This window comes from Perognathus longimembris, chromosome 26 (assembly GCF_023159225.1).
Source record: "Perognathus longimembris pacificus isolate PPM17 chromosome 26, ASM2315922v1, whole genome shotgun sequence".
Classification (NCBI taxonomy): Eukaryota; Metazoa; Chordata; class Mammalia; order Rodentia; family Heteromyidae; genus Perognathus; species Perognathus longimembris.
In genome coordinates this window covers 2111207-2129056 of record NC_063186.1, presented here as the reverse complement: position 1 = coordinate 2129056, position 17850 = coordinate 2111207, and the positions used below count along the sequence as shown (strand labels likewise).

Genomic DNA, 17850 nt, shown 5'->3' with positions numbered 1-17850 from the left:
GTTCAGTTAGCTTTTCTTGCTAAAATGGTGTGTGTGTGGCATTCAGAGAGGAAAGCCAGTGCCGGTCTAGGAGCGAGCTTCTGGAATCCCAGCCGTGTCCTACGACGTAGGGCGGAGCTGGCCCAGTGGGGTCTCCAAGTGGGGTCTTACTCAAAGCAGTGAAGCGAGGCGCCCTAGAACTCAGGGTCTGCTAGACTGCGGGCCGCTGCTCACCCAGGGCTGAGAGAATGCGATGGCGCCTTACCTTGAGTCTTTCTATAAACGAATGAGACTGTGGAAGGCATTGGGCCAGCACGTGGCTCACTGTGCATTTTCAGTGAATGTCCACTCTTTTTTTTGGGGGGGGGCAGGTCCTGGGGCTTGAACTCAGAGCTTGGGCGCTGTCCCTGAGCCTCTCTGTGAGAGCTCAAGGCTAGCGCTCTACCACTCGGGCCATAGTGCTACTTCTGGCTTTTTCGGAGTAGTTTATTGCAGATGAGAGTCTCATGGACTTTCCTATCTGGGCTGGCTTTGAACTGCGATCCTCAGATCTCAGCCTCCTGAGTAGCTAGGATGACAGGTGTGAGCCACCGCTGCCTGGCTAACTGTATTATTTGTATATACATTAAGCATATTTACTGTATAAAATGTATTAATTATATATGGATATTATTATTATTATTATTATTATACCTCCTCTGGGGGCCCAGGAAAGGCTGATTTTATATAAACTATTCCCATTCACTATTTTATTTATTTATTTATTGAGCCAATCCTGGGGCTTGTCCTCAGGGCCTGGGCACTTCCCCTTTTGCTCAAGGCTAGCACTCTACCTCTTGAGCCACAGCGCCACGTCTGGCTTTTCCTGTGTAGTTGGTGCTGAGGAATCGAACCCAGGGCTTCATGCATGCAAGGCGAGCACTCTACCGCTAAGCCACCTTCCCAGTCCCCCACTCACTATGTTAGAGAGACGCCACCCCTGTGCAGGTCAAGAAGACACACACACACACACACACACACACACACACACACACACACACACGCTGGCGCGTCTGGCTCGCGGGTGGCAGGCGGCACTGACCTGTCAGGCCGGCGGCTTCCGCCGACAGGAAGGCGCTCCAGGAGAGGAGGAAGAACAGGCCCGTTTCCAGCATGGGGAACTCACACAGCTTGGTAAACTTGGTCAAGTGACGAGACCACGTTAAGGACCACAGCGACCGCCTGGACGGCCGGGTCTCCTCCGTGCCGGCTGGGAAAACCTGATGTGGTTGGTGATGGTGGCTGGAGAACGAAAGGCTGCTTTCCCCACATGAGACCTGGCCAGGCCCTCTGGGGCTGAACGCAGCCACGAAACTACTGGGGGTGTCACCTCTCCACCCCACGTCGAGAGAAAAGGGGTCCTTTCAGAGCACAACAGCAGCGTTGTGGGTACAAGGCCTTGCCCTGGGGCTGGGCCCCCCTTCAGGAGAGTTGTACAAGGCACAGGGAAGCAGCCAGGTGGGGTGGGAGTGGAAGCCGTCTGTGCCTACCCGCTGCCCCCGACAGCACCCAGCTCCCCAGGGACGGACGAAGGATATCAGGGCCGTGACCACGGCGTAGGCAGAGCCCATGGCGAACGAGCCGGCAAAGATGCCCAGGAAATTCCCCACCGACTGGAAGAACGCGGCTGTGTTGAAGGCGTTGGGGTTCTCCTTGGGGCTGTAGATGGAGATGGAACTGGGAAGAGAAGAGAGGGCAGGTCAGCGGGGGACGTCCGTCCTCCCTCATCCCCTGTTGGACGGGAGGAGTTGCGAGGAGGTAAAGGAAGAGGGGGTGGCGGTGAACGTCCCCCCGCACCCCCCCGTATCCATACACCCCGGCCAGTCAGTAAACATTGTTATATTGGAAGGGGTTGTAAAGAAATGCTGTTTCGGAGCCAAGCAGGCATTAAAACATGGTAGGTGGACCAGGAATCTGCTGGGAAGATAGATAAGTGTGAATTATTTAGTGGCCATATGTCTTCGGTGCTGTTATATTTTCACAAATGTTCCTGACAAAAAGTGCGCTTTGATGGCCTGTGTCCAAATGGGGCGATACAAATCACAGCGCACACAGAATATTCTGCCGTGATCTCGTCATGAGCCACAAAGCATTCTTTCCCCCCCGGTGACACCCTTCCGAAACATGGCCCTCCAAGTCTTCAAAGCATCACAAGATTAACCCCCAGGGAGGCACAAAACTCTTCTTTCCCCACTGATACAAACGGCGGCAGCTAGAAAAGGTGGGAAGTCATCTTTATGCTCCAGTCTAGGGGCTGACATCAGACTTATTTTCATAGAGAAAAATCTCTCTACCAATAGGCAGTCTGTTTACTTGAATGGTTTTGAGGACATTGCATTTCATTTTTTTGCTTTTGAAACCCAAAGACTCAAATCCTAGTATGTCAGTCTGAGGGCAGGGTGGCTTCTATTTTAGGAAATCCTGAAGCATCAAAACGGACAGATGTATTAGAACGGAGAGGTTTAAGGGGACTAACCGGGGTAGAATTCAGTTTTAGTTCTGTTTTATTTTTATAGTTTTTATTTTAACCTAGAGTCAGGAAAAATCAAGAACTTGGGAGTGGCATTTACCCAAGATTACAAAGCAGGATACAGCGAAGCCACCAGCACAACCACGTTCACCGCAGCACTAATCCCCCCGTAGGCAAGGATGGAATCAGTCCGGACGCCCCTCCACGGACAAATGGATCAAGAAAATGTGTGAGGCAGACACGGTGGAATTTTTGTTCATTCGTTAGAAAGAATGATGCTGTACAGTTTGTAAAGAAATGGAAATAGCTAGGAAAAAAAATTATGCGACGCGAAGTAAGTCAGGCCCAGGGAGAGACAAAGGATGCGTGATTTCCCTTATACGGGGAAGCAAGATCTAGCTTATAAACTCGTGAGTCAAGATATCGGGAGACAGGCAAGTGTGTACAAATGAATGAACCGAAATACAGTCGATCTGAGGGAGAACTCGAATGGCACAAGTCTTGAGGAAGACACAAATCAAAGCTCAGCAAAACAAAACACCAGGAATTGGGTGCTCCCAGGGGGCGGGGAGTGGGGTCAAGGGAGGAGGGGTGGACGGCTGTAGAGGAGGAGAATGCAGTCACAAACCCAATGTGCACCCTACAGGATGAAGAACAGTGAGGCTAGGGGAGGGACGGGAGAGGAGGTTGAAAGGAAGGGAACGGATCAAAACATCTGGTATTCATAAACTGCTTCGCTAAATGGCATCTCCTCGGTTCAACGACTTAAAGATAATAATAATTTTTAAAAATCCGATTGGGGGTGGATACTAGGAGTATCTCATGCACACAGAGTGAGATTGGGGAGGATTGTACCGGGATGGCTTCCATGCTGATCTGACGTTTTGCATCCCCGAGGCTAGTGACGGCGCTAGCAGCGGGGGGACGGATTCCGATTCTCCTGCAGGAAGAAGTGGGGCATGGAGAAGGGAAGTGTTGAACGTTCTCAGTTTTTCCCTGGATATCTGTGAACGCCTAAAGTAGGCCAAACGCTCCCGCTTTGATCCCGTAATTGGATAAAGAAGATGAATGTGGATCTTGAATAGAGGCCTGGAAGCAGGCAAGAAAGGGGCTGCCTTTGAAGTACTTCTCTTTCTGCAGAACGGTATGCTTCGCAGACTGAAAAAAGGGCCACTAAGCAAACCCACATTTGGGTCCTTTGTATCTGCCGGGGCTGGGGCGGGGTTGGGGGGGGGTGTTTGAAACCCTGTGGTCCCTGGGAACCTCCGAGGGGCTCATCCGACACCCGACAGTGAGAAGAGGGGGGAAATGGAAAACCGTCTGTGGGATGCAAACCACTGAGGTTGCTCTGCTGAGCTGGGGAGATAACCACCCTTTGAATAAGCATCTCCATCTCTCCATCCCCTCCTCCCCCCTCCCCTCCCCCTCCCCCCCCCACCTCCCCAACCAGGGCTTCTTCCTTCACCGGGCCGTCCTGCTCCTACACCTCCCTGAATCCAATGGTATTCGACTCAAACAAGCAAGGCGTAGCAAGGCCGAGGCGGGGACGGCGGGAATGCCGGTGGGCTCCGGCCCCACCTCCCCATGTGCTGGTGTCTGTTCAAGGCTCAAGGTCATTGTCGGAGCAAGTTCAGTCCCTGGTCCGCCCTAGTTGGACCCTCCGAGGCTGGGGGGCTTAGGGCTCTGTGGGGTGTCCCGACGCAGGGCTATTTGTAACCCAAACTGGCGAGGGCGGCTCTGTAGCCCCCAGGTTTTCTTTTCCTTCATGGCGACGGATATTTGAGTTGGATAAAACCAACATCTTTGGAAACGATAGGACCAGAGAACTACCGAGGGGTGTTTAAAAATTCATCTCATAAATTGGAAATAAGTCCAGGGTATCGATTTGTTCTGTTCAGGAACAGATTGCTCAGCAAAAAAAAAAAACAACAACAACTAGTTTGATGACAGTCTATTGCATCCACTCTCAGAAATGAATGTGGATAGCATCTTGTAGTTGAGACTTCAGGAACGGATGGACTCGCCTAACTTGCTCTAATGAAAGCCACATTAATAAGGATCGTTTCTTCAGGGTCACGTGGATGTTTCACGAACATTGAGTGTCTGCCATTTCTCAACAACCAAAAGTTTTTGCTCATATGAAGCTCATTAAAAAAAAAGGCGGGGGGGCTGGGGATATGGCCTAGTGGCAAGAGTGCTTGCCTCGTATACATGAGGCCCTGGGTTCGATTCCCCAGCACCACATATACAGAAAACGGCCAGAAGTGGTGCTGTGGCTCAAGTGGCAGAGTGCTAGCCTTGAGCAAAAGGAAGCCAGGGACAGTGCTCAGGCCCTGAGTTCAAGGCCCAGGACTGGCCAAAAAAAAAAAAAAAAAAAAAAAAGGAGGCCCTGGAGGATGATTTGTGCGTCGGATGTAGAATTGAGATCTGGGTGCAAATTGTACTGTTTTTACCTTGATCGTGTGACATGAACCCTCCGTACCTTTATGTCTAAAAAAAATAAAAATAAAAAGGAAGGTAACAGCACCTACCTATACCATCCAGGGTGCTGTGAGCATTTAATACACTGATGCTCTGAAAGCTCTTGAAATGGCAGCCAGAGCAAAGGAATCATTTCTTAAGTGAATCTTCCATCTTGTCTCCTCTCCTCTCCCTCCTCGCTTCCCCTCCCCTCCCCTCCTCCACGTCCTCCTCTCCCTTCTTCTCCTTCTCCCCCTCTCTCAGCTTGCTTTAGTCACAACAGAAGCCTTTCAGACACAGCGTCCAACCAACACTTCAATACGCACAGGGAGGAGAAGGAGGAGGGGGATGGGGAGGGGGAGGGGGAGGGGGAGGAGGAGGAGGAGGAGGAGGAGGAGGAGGAGGAGGAGGAGGAGGGTGAAATTGGGAGATCGAGGTAAGGAGAGCACGCGGCCATTGGCACCGCCACCACCATCCCCTCCTCGAACCCAGTACCATCCACTCCTGGTGCTGTCTTCTGCTACCTCTAAGGTACTTTGTGGCACGGTTGATCAAAGGAATCAATCGCCTAAAGCACTCAGGACCTCCAGCCCCCTCCCCCCCACGGGGCCCTCCCCCCTCCCGCCCTCCTCCCGCCTTCCTGGTGCCTCATTCAAGGCTTTGCTTCTCCAACCCCCCCACCCCCCTCCAGGCCCTTCTTGCTTCCTCAGTGGCCCTTGAAAACTTCTTAAAAAATAAAAAGAGACAATATTAACTAAACATATTGTATCCCTTTCAGAATTTCCATGAGTTCAGTCATGAGAGAGAGAGAAAGAGAGAGAGAGAGAGAGATTACTACAGCCAGAGATAAACACAAAAGAACCGTCCACGTTCCTGCCAAATCTTGAATCCACAACAATAACAATAACAACAACAACAACAACAAAGAAGTTCTAACTACCGGCACCAGCTCGCCGGAGAGTTCTTTTTTTTGTTTGTTTGTTTGTTTGTTTGTTTTTGGCCAGTCCTGGGCCTTGGACTCAGGGCCCGAGCACCGTCCCTGGCTTCTTCCCGCTCAAGGCTAGCACTCTGCCACTTGAGCCACAGCGCCGCTTCTGGCCGTTTTCTGTATATGTGGTGCTGGGGAATCGAACCTAGGGCCTCGTGTATCCGAGGCAGGCACTCTTGCCACTAGGCTATATCCCCAGCCCCGCCGGAGAGTTCTTGATTAGCTGGGACATAAATATGAAATGGCTTATTATTATTATTAATTATTATTATTTCCCCCAATTACGGGTTCCACCTGTACCAGGTCGAATTCCCCCCTGTGCTGGGTGAGTCAGGTTCATTAATGATGTCTTGGTCAAACTCTGCTTTCTAGCCTCTCTTAGTCCAACCCAATTTCAACCCAGGACTCTCCCCGCGGAATGTTCCAGGGCGCCGGCAGGAAAGGCTAGGGAGGAGGGAGGCCGCCTGGCTCTGTCCTCGGTGGGTCTGGTGCCGGCTTCTTTCTGTTCCTCTTGCCTTTCCTTCCTTCCTGGAGACAGCTGCTGGCATCCGGATGCCTCCATTCTGCTGGGAGCCCCACCCCCCCATGCCCCCCATCTTCCACCCGCCCTGCCATCTCCACGGTCCCAGCCCTTTCTCTCCGGCTGGGGCTGCCCACGCCCACCCCGCCCTTCGAGGCGCCCTCCAAGGAGCCCAGCCAAGCCGAGCCGGAGGCCGGGGGACGTTGCCCGCAGTGATGTTCTGGGTTTAAAAGTCTTCAGGGCAAACGAAAGGAAGAGGAAGGGAGGAGGGAAGGAGGGTGGGCAGAGAGAAGGGAGGGCGGGAGGGAGGGCAGGGAGGAAGGAACAAGTGGATCCCTATCAATTATTTCTCTTTTAATAACCGTACCAACCTGCCCTTCTCCGAGGAGTTACTTAATGAGGCAAAGGACTTGATTTTGGGGGGGGGGGCCCAGGAATTGTCGACACAGTGGAATTCGCCCCTGCACCTGCCTGCCCGTTATCCTGGCTTGGGTTCTGCCAAAGGGTGGATGAAACTCCATCAGGAGAACCTGCTGTAAGACACAAGGGTTTGGGGTGCGGGGGGGGGGGGGGTGGCGGGGGTCTCAGGCTCCCCGAGGAGCCGGGCAGAGTGCTCTTCATGACGAGAGGTGTTGGCTGGAAGTTCACCCAGCAGGTGGTTTTCCCTCCCCAAGAGCCGGAGGAGCCAGGGCGGCGGGGAGACCCAGGCACAGGCTCTCTCTAATTCTGCAGGACCACTTCACGACGGGCCCCCCTCCACCATGAGGGTCACAGGGGGTCATTTCCCAGCATCCTCGTTGGCCACCCCCCCCCCACGACAGGGATGTGGGGAGATTTTTGTGTGCTCCCTCCAATCCTGACACCGCACCCCCCCCCACCCCCCTCCAAAGGCTGAGGCTGGCGTAAGGTTGATGATGACATCAAAAAGCAGTTACACATTTCAGCAGAGAACTAGGCCCCCCCCCCCCGACACCCCGACAGTTCCCTGAGCCCCGCCATTCAGTCGCGGCTCGAAGACGACAAGGGCAACTCGGAGTTTAGACCCGGTGGACGGGGAAGAGGAGGCCGGGGAGACGGTTGTTGGGGATTATATGTGATTTTTTGTTTCCTTAAAAGGAGGTCTGAAAAAAAAAATCACTTTGTAATGCAGCTCGGAAAATGCTTGTCAAGAGCCGGGTGAGTCTGTGAAATTCTTCTTTCGCGCCTCATATAGAAAATGATAACCTTCAACATCAAAGTAATACTCATTTCTCTCTCCGAACCCGACTACAACGAGTCTATTCATTTAAGAGAGCGAGAAGAAAAAGAGAGAGAGAGGGGATGGTGCTCGTGACCTCATGGGAATTTCTGCCCTTTCTCCGACTTGGCAGCTCCTTAGAGTCCTCATTAATGAAGTCTCAGCTCCCAACGGGGCCGTGAGATGGGGTATTTTTAGTCATAATATAGAAGGATAGAGCAAAGTAGGTTAATAGCCTCTAAAGATGGAAATCCAGTGAAACCTAAACTACAATCATAAACAGCCACGGGGAAGAGCAAATGTCAATCCCCAAACCCGGCAGCAGCCAGGGGGGGTCAGAGGGGAAACGCCTTCAGGTTTACCGAACGTTCGAGTACCCACAGCCACGCAGGCAGAACTTCACGTGTCCAATGCTACGCTACCCGTTTTGTAAGCACGAGCTCGGGTACCACGCACGCGCACCCCGAAAGAGGTGCGCACACTGCTGTTCCGTTTTCTAGATGGCTTAAGGAGATGAATCCGTATTTGCATCTCATTTCATCGTTTTCAAGGATCTCCACGTAGAGACGAAACAGAGTCAGCGAGATTACATCAAGTGGCCCGTCAACGGTTCATTTCGGGTCTCACGGCTGACACCCGTGTGAGAATCCACACCGGAGAAGAGGAACACGCTCCGAGCGGGCACCTGGCGGTGTGGACGGAGAAATGACTCAACAGGAGCTTCACCTTCCCGGCAGCGAGGCAAAGCCCGTTCTTCAAAGGTGAGGATTTTAGGACTCCTAGTTCTAAAGTGGGATAAATAAGTACATAAATATCCCATTGGATAAGATATCCATTTGGATAGGAAGGGCGAGGCTTCAAGGGTTTCTTAAAGGAGATGCCCCTGTTAGAGAGGTGTTCTTGTGAACTGTATCTCCATATCTCTTGCCATTCACACCCACATTAACTTGGGCCGACTGCCCAAGTTAACGTGGCTGTTCAGTCGTTCCTTGAATGCGGCGATTACTCTTTGCCTCTTTTTCGAAGTGGTTACTAATCCGCCCATTGGTACTTTCGTCTAGAAAATGGCGATGATTAATTTCTTAGAGGAGGGGAATAAGTGTGAATAGGTGGACAGTTTTAGAACAACACCTAGAGTAAACAACCCATCCATGTTAGCTGTTAGGACTGTTATTATTGCTATCCATATTAACGTGGCTGGAATGATGATCTATCCCACCTTTCATTTATTTATTTTTCTCAAAAGAAATCAATAAAATCTAAGCTGGAAGGACGTGGAAGGGTTTAGGAATTCCCCCAAATGTGTCTGAACACGGGAAGAACCTTTTGGCGTGGACTGAGCAATGTGTTCAGCTAGACCAAACACTGGCTTCATCTTAACGAGGCCTGTAGAGCAGAAGGCCACTGGGATATTAGAAGGACGCACATATTTGTTTTTTTAAACCGAAGAATAAAAGATTCACAGTTGTCTTGCAAAAGTAACTGAGTTGAGTTTCTAGCTGTCTTACAGAGGGGAGCAGACAGGCATACCGCGAACGTTCTCTTTCTGTAAACGAAGGAAAATACGTATGTGAATGACATCGGATGGGATTTTACGGGATCGCCCGTGGTTATGGACGGCCATGATTGGCAGGAAGGAACGCTAGTTTCCTATGGTTGGGTCAAAAGACGTCTCCCAGATGATGTGCTTCCCACCCACCGCGCAATCCCTAATCTTGGGGCTCTTCATGAACACATTAGGAAAAAAACAATCAGCTCCGACTATAAATAAATAGCTGCCTAACACCGATGACGGAGCGGAGTTTCGCCCGGTGACAGAGCCGTCTCCCGGAAGATATTTACGCTGTTCCGTTAATCCCCCCAGGTGCTCCCCCGCCACCACCGTGCTTCATTTATTAGTAATTCACTGAGCATCTGGGCCTCAAATCACAGCTTAATTTAATTAAGAATTTCTCTCTCTCTTCCTCTCTTAGATGTGCAGATAGATTCGCCTGAGTTCAAGTTATCTTTGGAAGCAAAGCTAACAGGGCATTATTAATGCATTCATTAATGCGCGTATTTCACTAAGGTAAAGTTGCTCCCCTCCTACCAATGGCAATTTTGTGTTTGAAATATGGGACCTGAAGGCCAACCAATCTTACCGAGGAAGGCATCTCTTCCACCCAACGTCCATAACTCCAGTTAGATGTTTCTAGACATTGCTAGAAAGCACACTTTCTATGGAGGAGTCGTCTCTCGTAGTGGGCTGTACTAAGAACACAGATCATAGGTGTATTTCTACCTCAAACCTGTGCAGCTTGTACGAGGGATCGATTCCTGCCTCAAGGGATCGACCGGTCTCTTCTACTTGCTGTGGTAAAGGGAGTTACCAAGACTCACAGGGTCACAGACGAACGTGCCATCTGTGGGGCCGTTGGTGAACTATGGAGGAACAGAAACAAGTACCGGGTGCTGGAAACTAGGTCTCTGGGTGCTAAAACAACCCTGAGGGCCAAGAAGAAGGTTCCTGAAGATAGGCCAGCGATTGCTCAGAGCCCAGAGAGCTGTGAAGATGGGAACACTTGGTAGTGGTGAGGGTAGAAGGGGAAGAGTGGAAAGCTTCCTGTTGGGGGCAAGTGAGCGGGCCCCCGTTCCTATGCACATACACGCCCTGTCAGGGGCCCCAGGAACCTGTGATTCGGGGAGCCCAGAAAGGGGGTGAACCTACAGTTTGCTCCTCCAGGGAGATCCCTTCCCTTTCCTGACCTTCCCCGTGTGGTCGCGGTCCTGCTACAGGATGGAAAAACCACTGAAGCCGGGTGTCACAAGTCGGATCCAAGAGGGGGGCAGTGGGCGGCGGGGGAGAATGGGGGTTCTGCGGAAGGCGGGGCGGGATTGGCTCCGCAGCGTCGGGTACGTGGAGCAATCTTTGGCGATGGCCATCTTCCGCTGGGCTGTCACGGCAGACGGGAAGCCACGGGCAGCGTGACGGATCGGCAAGGTGGCCGTTCCGGGCATCTGGTTTAGAGGGAGTGACCGGCAGTCAGCAGGGAGATGCCAGTAATACCAAGCAGCCCGAGTCCTCTCCCTCTGTGAACTCTCCCTCCCTCTCTCTGCGTCTCCCTCTCGGTGGATCTCATCGCACGGAACTTCCCCTACCATTCTACCCATTTCATGGATGTAGGAACGGCTTGGTGTGGCCTATCACGCTTCAGGAGGGACCAAGGGCATGTCTAAATTGCGCGTTGTTTGGAAGAAAGGGTAGAAGTCAACAGTTACACCTCGCTGTCTCCTCTGAATGAGGTGTATTCATTCGACCTTCATTCCTACCTGTTACCACCGTCTTAAGCAAGGGCCGTTTTCAAAAGGCCTCAAGGTCAGTTAGAAAGTATTCAAATGGGGCTGGGGATTTAGCCTAGTGGCAAGAGTGCCTGCCTCGGATACCCGAGGCCCTAGGTTCGATTCCCCAGCACCACATATACAGAAAACGGCCAGAAGGGGCGCTGTGGGTCAGGTGGCAGAGTGCTGGCCTTGAGCAAAAAAGAAGCCAGGGACAGTGCTCAGGCCCTGAGTCCAAGGCCCAGGACTGGCCAAAAAAAAAAAAAAAGAAAGTATTCAAATGGAATCAGAGGTGAGCTTGAGATAGGAGAGGAGAATGTCATTTAATTTTTTTTTTTGGAAGTATGCAGCACCTTTCAGATCCACTGAGAGAGAGAGAGAGAGAGAGAGAGAGAGAGAGAGAGAGAGAGAGAGAGAGAGAGAGAGAGATTTTAAAAAGTCCTAGGGTGAGCAATGAGAGAAGCTTTGATTCTGTTTGGGAAAGGCCTAAAGCGCGTTGTCAGGAGGTTTGTGCACGATTAGAGACGGCGATCTCGGCTTCGTGCGAAGGTCCGGGGAAATTCACCCGCCAGAGAATGAACCCCAAGCCTGACAACCTAAAGCCAGAATCTGGAGACTCTCCTGACATCGAGTCTTTGAGGACTGGGCAGGGCTAAGTTCTCCAAACGACAGAGAGAGGAAAAGAAGGATCGCTCAGCTTTCCAGACGAAAGCAGAAGGCGCCAGGAAGATATAAAAAGCTCCTAGCTTGAGCGGCGGCCCGGTTCCGTGCCAGCCGAAGGGGAACCCCAAATACTGAACTTGAAAAGGGCGCACGGTCCGAGCCAGGACGGGCAGCCCCGGCCGCGTCCAGCGTCCCACGGAGGCCGGATCCAAGGCCCCACGCACGGCGCGTCCGCCCGACCCCCGCGGAGAACGAGCCTCACGGCGCTCTCCTGCCGGAGCTGGCCTCGAACCGCCGTCCTCTCGCTCTGCCGGGAGGGCAGCGGCCTCAGAGCGCGCGGACCTCAGCCCACGCACGCCAGCGCTGGGGGTCGGCGGGATTCACGGTGCCACCTCGCACACCCTTGCTCGCACACACACACTTACTCCCCGATGCCCTGCGGGTGCGGGGGAGAAGGAAACGGGCTCCGAGGGAGGCGCGGACCCCGCTGGGGCCGCTATTAAAGATGCTCGGAGTGGCACGTTAGGGACTGGGGTACTAAGCACAAGCACCCTGCCCTGCTGTCTTCAGAAAGGACACCCCAACGGCCAATGCCCATCGGTTCCATTCCAACTCGGGACCTGCAGAGAGACGGGGCGCTGTTGCCTCTTTGGATCAATTTCATTTCCACCCAGCCTCCCGCACCTGAACAACAGCAAACACCAAGCCTCGAGTGGGAGAAATCCCCCCCTTCCCCCCCCACCCCCCGGGCGGTGCGCGCCTTCTTCTCCTCAGAGATCAGCCTCGCCTCCTCAGCTCTGGGATAAATGGCTGCGGTGGTTGCCATGGCGACATTCATCTTCCCAAACGGTACCCGCACAACGACAGGCCAGGCCGGAGCCCCGGGGGGTCATGGCGGTTCTGCCTGCCCCACGCAAGTGGCCTGATGGGTCTCTCAGGACGGGCCCCAGCCGGGCCGAGTTGGATCCCGCCCCCCCCCGCCCCCCCGCCCCCTCCCCCTGGTTTTCTCAGGCAGGTTCTCAGCACTAAGTGGATGCTAGTTACACGCTTTCTGTAACTTCCTCTAATAGCATCGCTTGGGAAAAAGCCCCCCTCCCCTTGGCCCCCGAGGAGATGGGGTTGCCCCTGGTGGGGGCCGGGGGAGGGGGCTTGGCTTGAGTTGTGAGTAGAGCCCGGGTTCAAACCGCCGTGGGGAAGTTGTGTGAATGAATAAATACACACACAATAAAAAGGAATCAAAGCGTCCCACAGTGTTTCATCCTCTTTCTGAGACATCGGTGAGTCTTCCACAGGGAATGGGGAGTCCCCCCCTCTGTGCTGCCCAGAGCTTCTGCTCCTTCCCTGGGTCCCGTCACCTCTGCAGGTTGCTTCCGGCACTGGCGCGCAGGTGCGCGGTCTCCACACCCGGTGTTGAATGGGCCTCTGGAATTCATCTATTCACGTCCTCGCCCCCGGCGCTGACGGGGAGCAGGGGAGGCTGCTGTCAAGCGATGCCGTCTCCTGGGAAGAATCGATGGGCATTTCTGGGGCTGGGGACATGGCCTAGTGGCAAGAGTGCCTGCCTCGTATACATGAGGCCCTGGGTTCGATTCCCCAGCACCACATATACAGAAAAACGGCCAGAAGTGGCGCTGTGGCTCAAGTGGCAGAGTGCTAGCCTTGAGCGGGAAGAAGCCAGGGACAGTGCTCAGGCCCTGAGTCCAAGCCCCAGGACTGGCCAAAAAAAAAACCAATCAAACAAACAAAAGAAACCCAAAATGAGAATCTACGGGCATTTCTGAAGAAGGGGTTCGGAAACCCGTGCTCGTCGTCAGTCCCGGCGCGGGGCCCGACGACTCGGGCTTCAGCAGGGGCGCGAGGGCCCCGTTTGCTGGAGAAGTTAGTAGTTTCAGACAGGAGGCAAAGCCGACGACACGGGCTCCATCGACCCCAGGAGGGAGACGACCTGTCACAGGAATTCAGGGACGAGCGAGGCGAGGTTGACAGGTGTCCCCCGATCCCGTACGCACCTGGGCCCTCGGTTTCCGTCCCCGTGCGTGCTGCGTGCGTGCGATCGCAGACGGGGTGAAGGTGGCTGCGGGGGGGGGTGGGGGGTGGGGGGTGGGGGGGGTGGGGGGGTGGGGGGGTGGGGGGGTGGGGGGGGTGGGGGCGAGGAGGCCTGCTGGACCGCTTTGCTTTGATGGCTCGCTGGCTTGTCCACTGTGGGCCTGTCTGCACCCCCCCTCCCCCCCGCCCAACCTCCCCCCCCCCGCCCCCCCCCCCCCCCCCCCCGCCCAGCCTCCTTCCTGCGCAGGCCCAGGGACCTCAAAGTGAGACCCGAGCGGCCGTCCCTTGGCAAGGCCCCCCGTGGAGGGAGGCCGGCTGCTACCGTCCAGCCGCGAGGAGCCGGTGCTGGCCACCCACGTTCCAGAAAGCCTTCCCCGCTCAAGCACGGCTCCTTCAGCGCTCCCTATTAATGGCGGTGCGGTTAAACGGTTACCATTCCTCTCACTGGTGTTTCCCTTCCTTCCTCCAGCGCCGGCTGTCCCCGAGGGCCGCGTCCGAGCCCAGACCCGGGTAAGAATGCCGGCCATCACGCGTCAGCTCCAACCCCGCAAGCCTTTGCGTGTCTGGGGACACGGCTCGCGACCACGCGACGGAGGCGGCTTCTCCACGCGAGAACAGGCCGAGTGAGTGGATCCGAAGCCCACCCGCCCGGGGAGGCAAACGCCACCGCACAGGGCTTCCAGCGATGCTGCCGCCTGACCGCGTGAGGACACACCGCTGCCACGGTTGGTTCGCCCTCTCCTCCTTGTCTCTCCACTCGGATGGTCCCCTTCCCTTCCCTAGATCTAGATCGATACCCAGGGACACAAAGGAAAATCGCGCAAACTCGAGCGATCATTTCCACTTGATGCTACTTAAAAAAAAAAAAAAATCCTCACGAAAGCAGCTCTCACGCTTTGTTTGACTTGCCCGGAGAGCCATTCAAACGGTTGTCCTCTTTCTATCACAATGGTTCATTAAAAATATTTCTAAATAGCATGAAAAGAACAACCACTCCAAGGGAGAGGCAGAAAAATTTAAATAGACGTGTGCATACATATACACGTAGAGAAGGAAAGAACTAGTATCATAAAATACAGGAAATAGCACAATATGAAAACTCCTCTAAAAAACCACACTTAAAATGATTAAAGATAGCATAAAATTAACTATAAAATATAATGAAAGAACATAACTCTAGCCGGCTTAAAGAGGAGAACCTTGAATCTTGAAAATAAAATGTCGGCAATAAAAGGACAACCTCAGCTGGCCAAACTCAGAAGAGTAAGAGGACAGGACCCAAGAGAAAAACCACCCAGAAAAAAGGGCACGAAAAGAGATGCAGGCCTCCCAGAGGCGCGATCTAGGTTAGCGCGTGGTACTTACGAGAAAAGAGATGCACACCACCAATGAGTATGGGTAAGCATGTAGAATAAATGAGAAGGGCCCAACACATTTCTGACAGGAGTTTTAGGAGATAGATAGATGCGCGCAAAGCTATAATCAGAGTTTTTGTAGAAATGAAGCATCATCAAATCCTGAAGGGAAAAATTAAAATACCCACTCGCCATAGTAAAACCACAGCATTGCAACATGTAAAGAGAAAATAGCCCTAAATAGAAGGAAGATTGACCTTAAAAAAGAATACTAACTGCACGAGCATATTTGTAGCTCATACAGAAACACCCAGAAGAAAAAAATATTTTTGAATATCACCAGTATCCGGAGGGGAAATGCTGGTCAGTTTGAAATTCTATACCTCAGTAAGCCAGCAACGAATAATTTGCTGCTGAGTTACTAGTACTGAGATAATTTGCTAACCACACAGCTATCTTTAGTGAGAGAAACACCAAAGGAAAGGCTTCAGAAGGCGCGGAACTGAAAACAGAGGCGCTCGAGGCAATGCTAAGCAAAGAAACAGGTTAAAAAAAGAAAAAGAAAAATCAGATGCTGGGGGTGAGGGTTACTGGCAGAGTGCTGGCCTAGCATGCATGAAGCCCTGGGTTCGATTCCTCAGCACCACAGATATAGAAAAGGCCGGAATTGGTGCTGCGGTTCAAGAGGTAGACCACTGGCCGTGAGCAAAAGAAGCTTGGGGACAGTGCTCAGGCCCTGACACGCCCAGGACTGACACGCACACACACACACACACACACACACACACACAAATCACAATAAGGATCATTAAATGGCTAAAAGTGAGGTGCAACTAAAATGGCAGACAACAGCGGACCTGTTGGAAGAGAGAATCATGGTAGAAGCGCGCAGAAGCCCAGACAGGGAAGACTGGACAAAGCCGGGTCACCCCCTCGACTTGGGCGCCGTGTTGGTGGAGCCACCGCCGGCCGGCGTTAGAGACGACACCGTGCCCGGCAAGTCAGGGCCGAGTTGCCCTGAAGCGATCGATTGTCACTGGCGATTCCAAAACGGAAGCCCTCCAGCCTAGCGTGAATGGGCGTGAGTGTGGATTGCCGTGCTGGCCCGCCTCGCGGGGGACGAGGGGCGGGTGACTCAGCCCCGGGGCCGGCCCTATTTACCCACCCTCCACCCCATCCCCTCCTCCTGCTCACGGCAGAACGGGACGCGGACCCCGACTACCCGTCCCAGCCGACCTGCAGTGACGGGTACAGGGATTCCTGGGTGATCTGCACCGAGTTCCACCGTCATACATCCCCGTGGGCAGGTGCGGGGACACCTCCCCCTGAAATGTTCCAGCCCGGCGCCCGGAGACGTCCACTGTGATCCCGATGTGACTATTAACCGTCGCACGAGAGGAGCCGCCGCCAGCCCGGCAGCTTGCTAACAGAACACGGGAGCACGCGAGGAAAGCCACAGTGCACCAATATGGAAAAAAAAATATAAAGGGAAAGAAGAAGAAGAAGAAGAAAAAAAAGGACACAGCAGGGACTGAAAAATGTGACGGGCAATTTGGACACGGCTGTGTCGATTGCAGAAGTCGTCTCCCTTCCCAGTTTGACTCCTTGCCGCCGGGAGGAATCGCAAAGACACAAGCCATGTTCTCGCACCGCCGCCGCCCTGCGATCAATCGCCCTTCCCTCGTGCGATCAAAGCCTGACGCGGGGCGGGAGGGGGGGTGGGGGGGGCCCCCGCTCTTCCTGTCCCTCTCGTCGTTGTCACAAAACGCCTTAGAATTGAAACCGCAGGGCAGCGGCAAGGGCTGAGCGGCGGCCGGGGTGGGGGTGGGGGAATGGGGCATGGCGGCTCTCTGAAACCAAGAATAGAATCACGGGGAAAGCGAGAAACCAGACTTAGGTGAATGGTTTTTTTTTTTTCTTTTAAGGGGGCTGGCGTTCAGAGGTTTCCCCGTGTTGAAACCCCTGACGTTTCAGACTGTAATCTTAGGACGACCAACAATCTTGATTAGAAGGTATTCATGCAGTAGTGGTGACCAGTGGCAAAGCAGGGATTTTGAGTGATGTTGTGGGGTTTTTCTTTTTTAATTTTTTCAATTTAAAAGTTATCTGAGGTCTGTTCTCATGTCAGGTACGAAGGTGGCTTGTTTTCTTTCTTTTTTTTCTCCATTTTGTCTTCCGGTGACTGACCGCCTAGAAGGCCCAGGGGCCTCTTTTCTCATGGAATCACAATGCTCCTTCTACACACGCAACACACGTGTGAGCACCCCCCCCCCCACGCATACACCGTCTGTTTCTGCGTGTTCTATGTTGCTCGCGGGACCTGTCCATTCGGACGCGGGTAACCGCCAAGCTGTCCTTCCACTAGTTACACGATTTCATTATTCCTCACTTTCTAGAATTACGGCTCACGGGTTCGTTCACGTGAAACTCGACCGTGGCTAGTTCTAGTAACAGTAGCCAGTTCTGTAACATGGACTTTAGATCCTCTTTCGACCTTCCACGGGTCTCCCATTGCAGGAAGCCCAGAAGAGACGGGTCCGAGGAGCAACCGAAGACATGCGTGGAGCTCCTCGTCGGACACCATTGGACGTCCCAGATTCCAGACTGTCAGCGAAAAAAAATCTCTTGCTTTATAAAAAGGACCCAGCCTGTGGTCTTCTGCTACAGTAGTAGCAGACTATGACCCGGGAAAATCAGTAGCTATATATATTTTTCAATATCGACCTCTCCTACCCAAGAATCTAGTCTATTCGTCCTCCCTTCTCTGTAAGTTCT

At 53.3% G+C, this 17850-nt stretch overlaps 1 protein-coding gene across 1 annotated transcript in view; it reads right to left on the bottom strand.

Annotated features, from left to right (window-relative positions):
* Window positions 1-17850, bottom strand: part of Slc9a9 (solute carrier family 9 member A9) — a 167017-nt gene that overhangs the window by 58546 nt on the left and 90621 nt on the right. Inside the window, 2 exon segments of the mRNA XM_048334749.1 lie at window positions 1061-1166; window positions 1557-1695. Of these exon segments, the coding sequence (XP_048190706.1) occupies window positions 1061-1166; window positions 1557-1695 (245 nt within the window).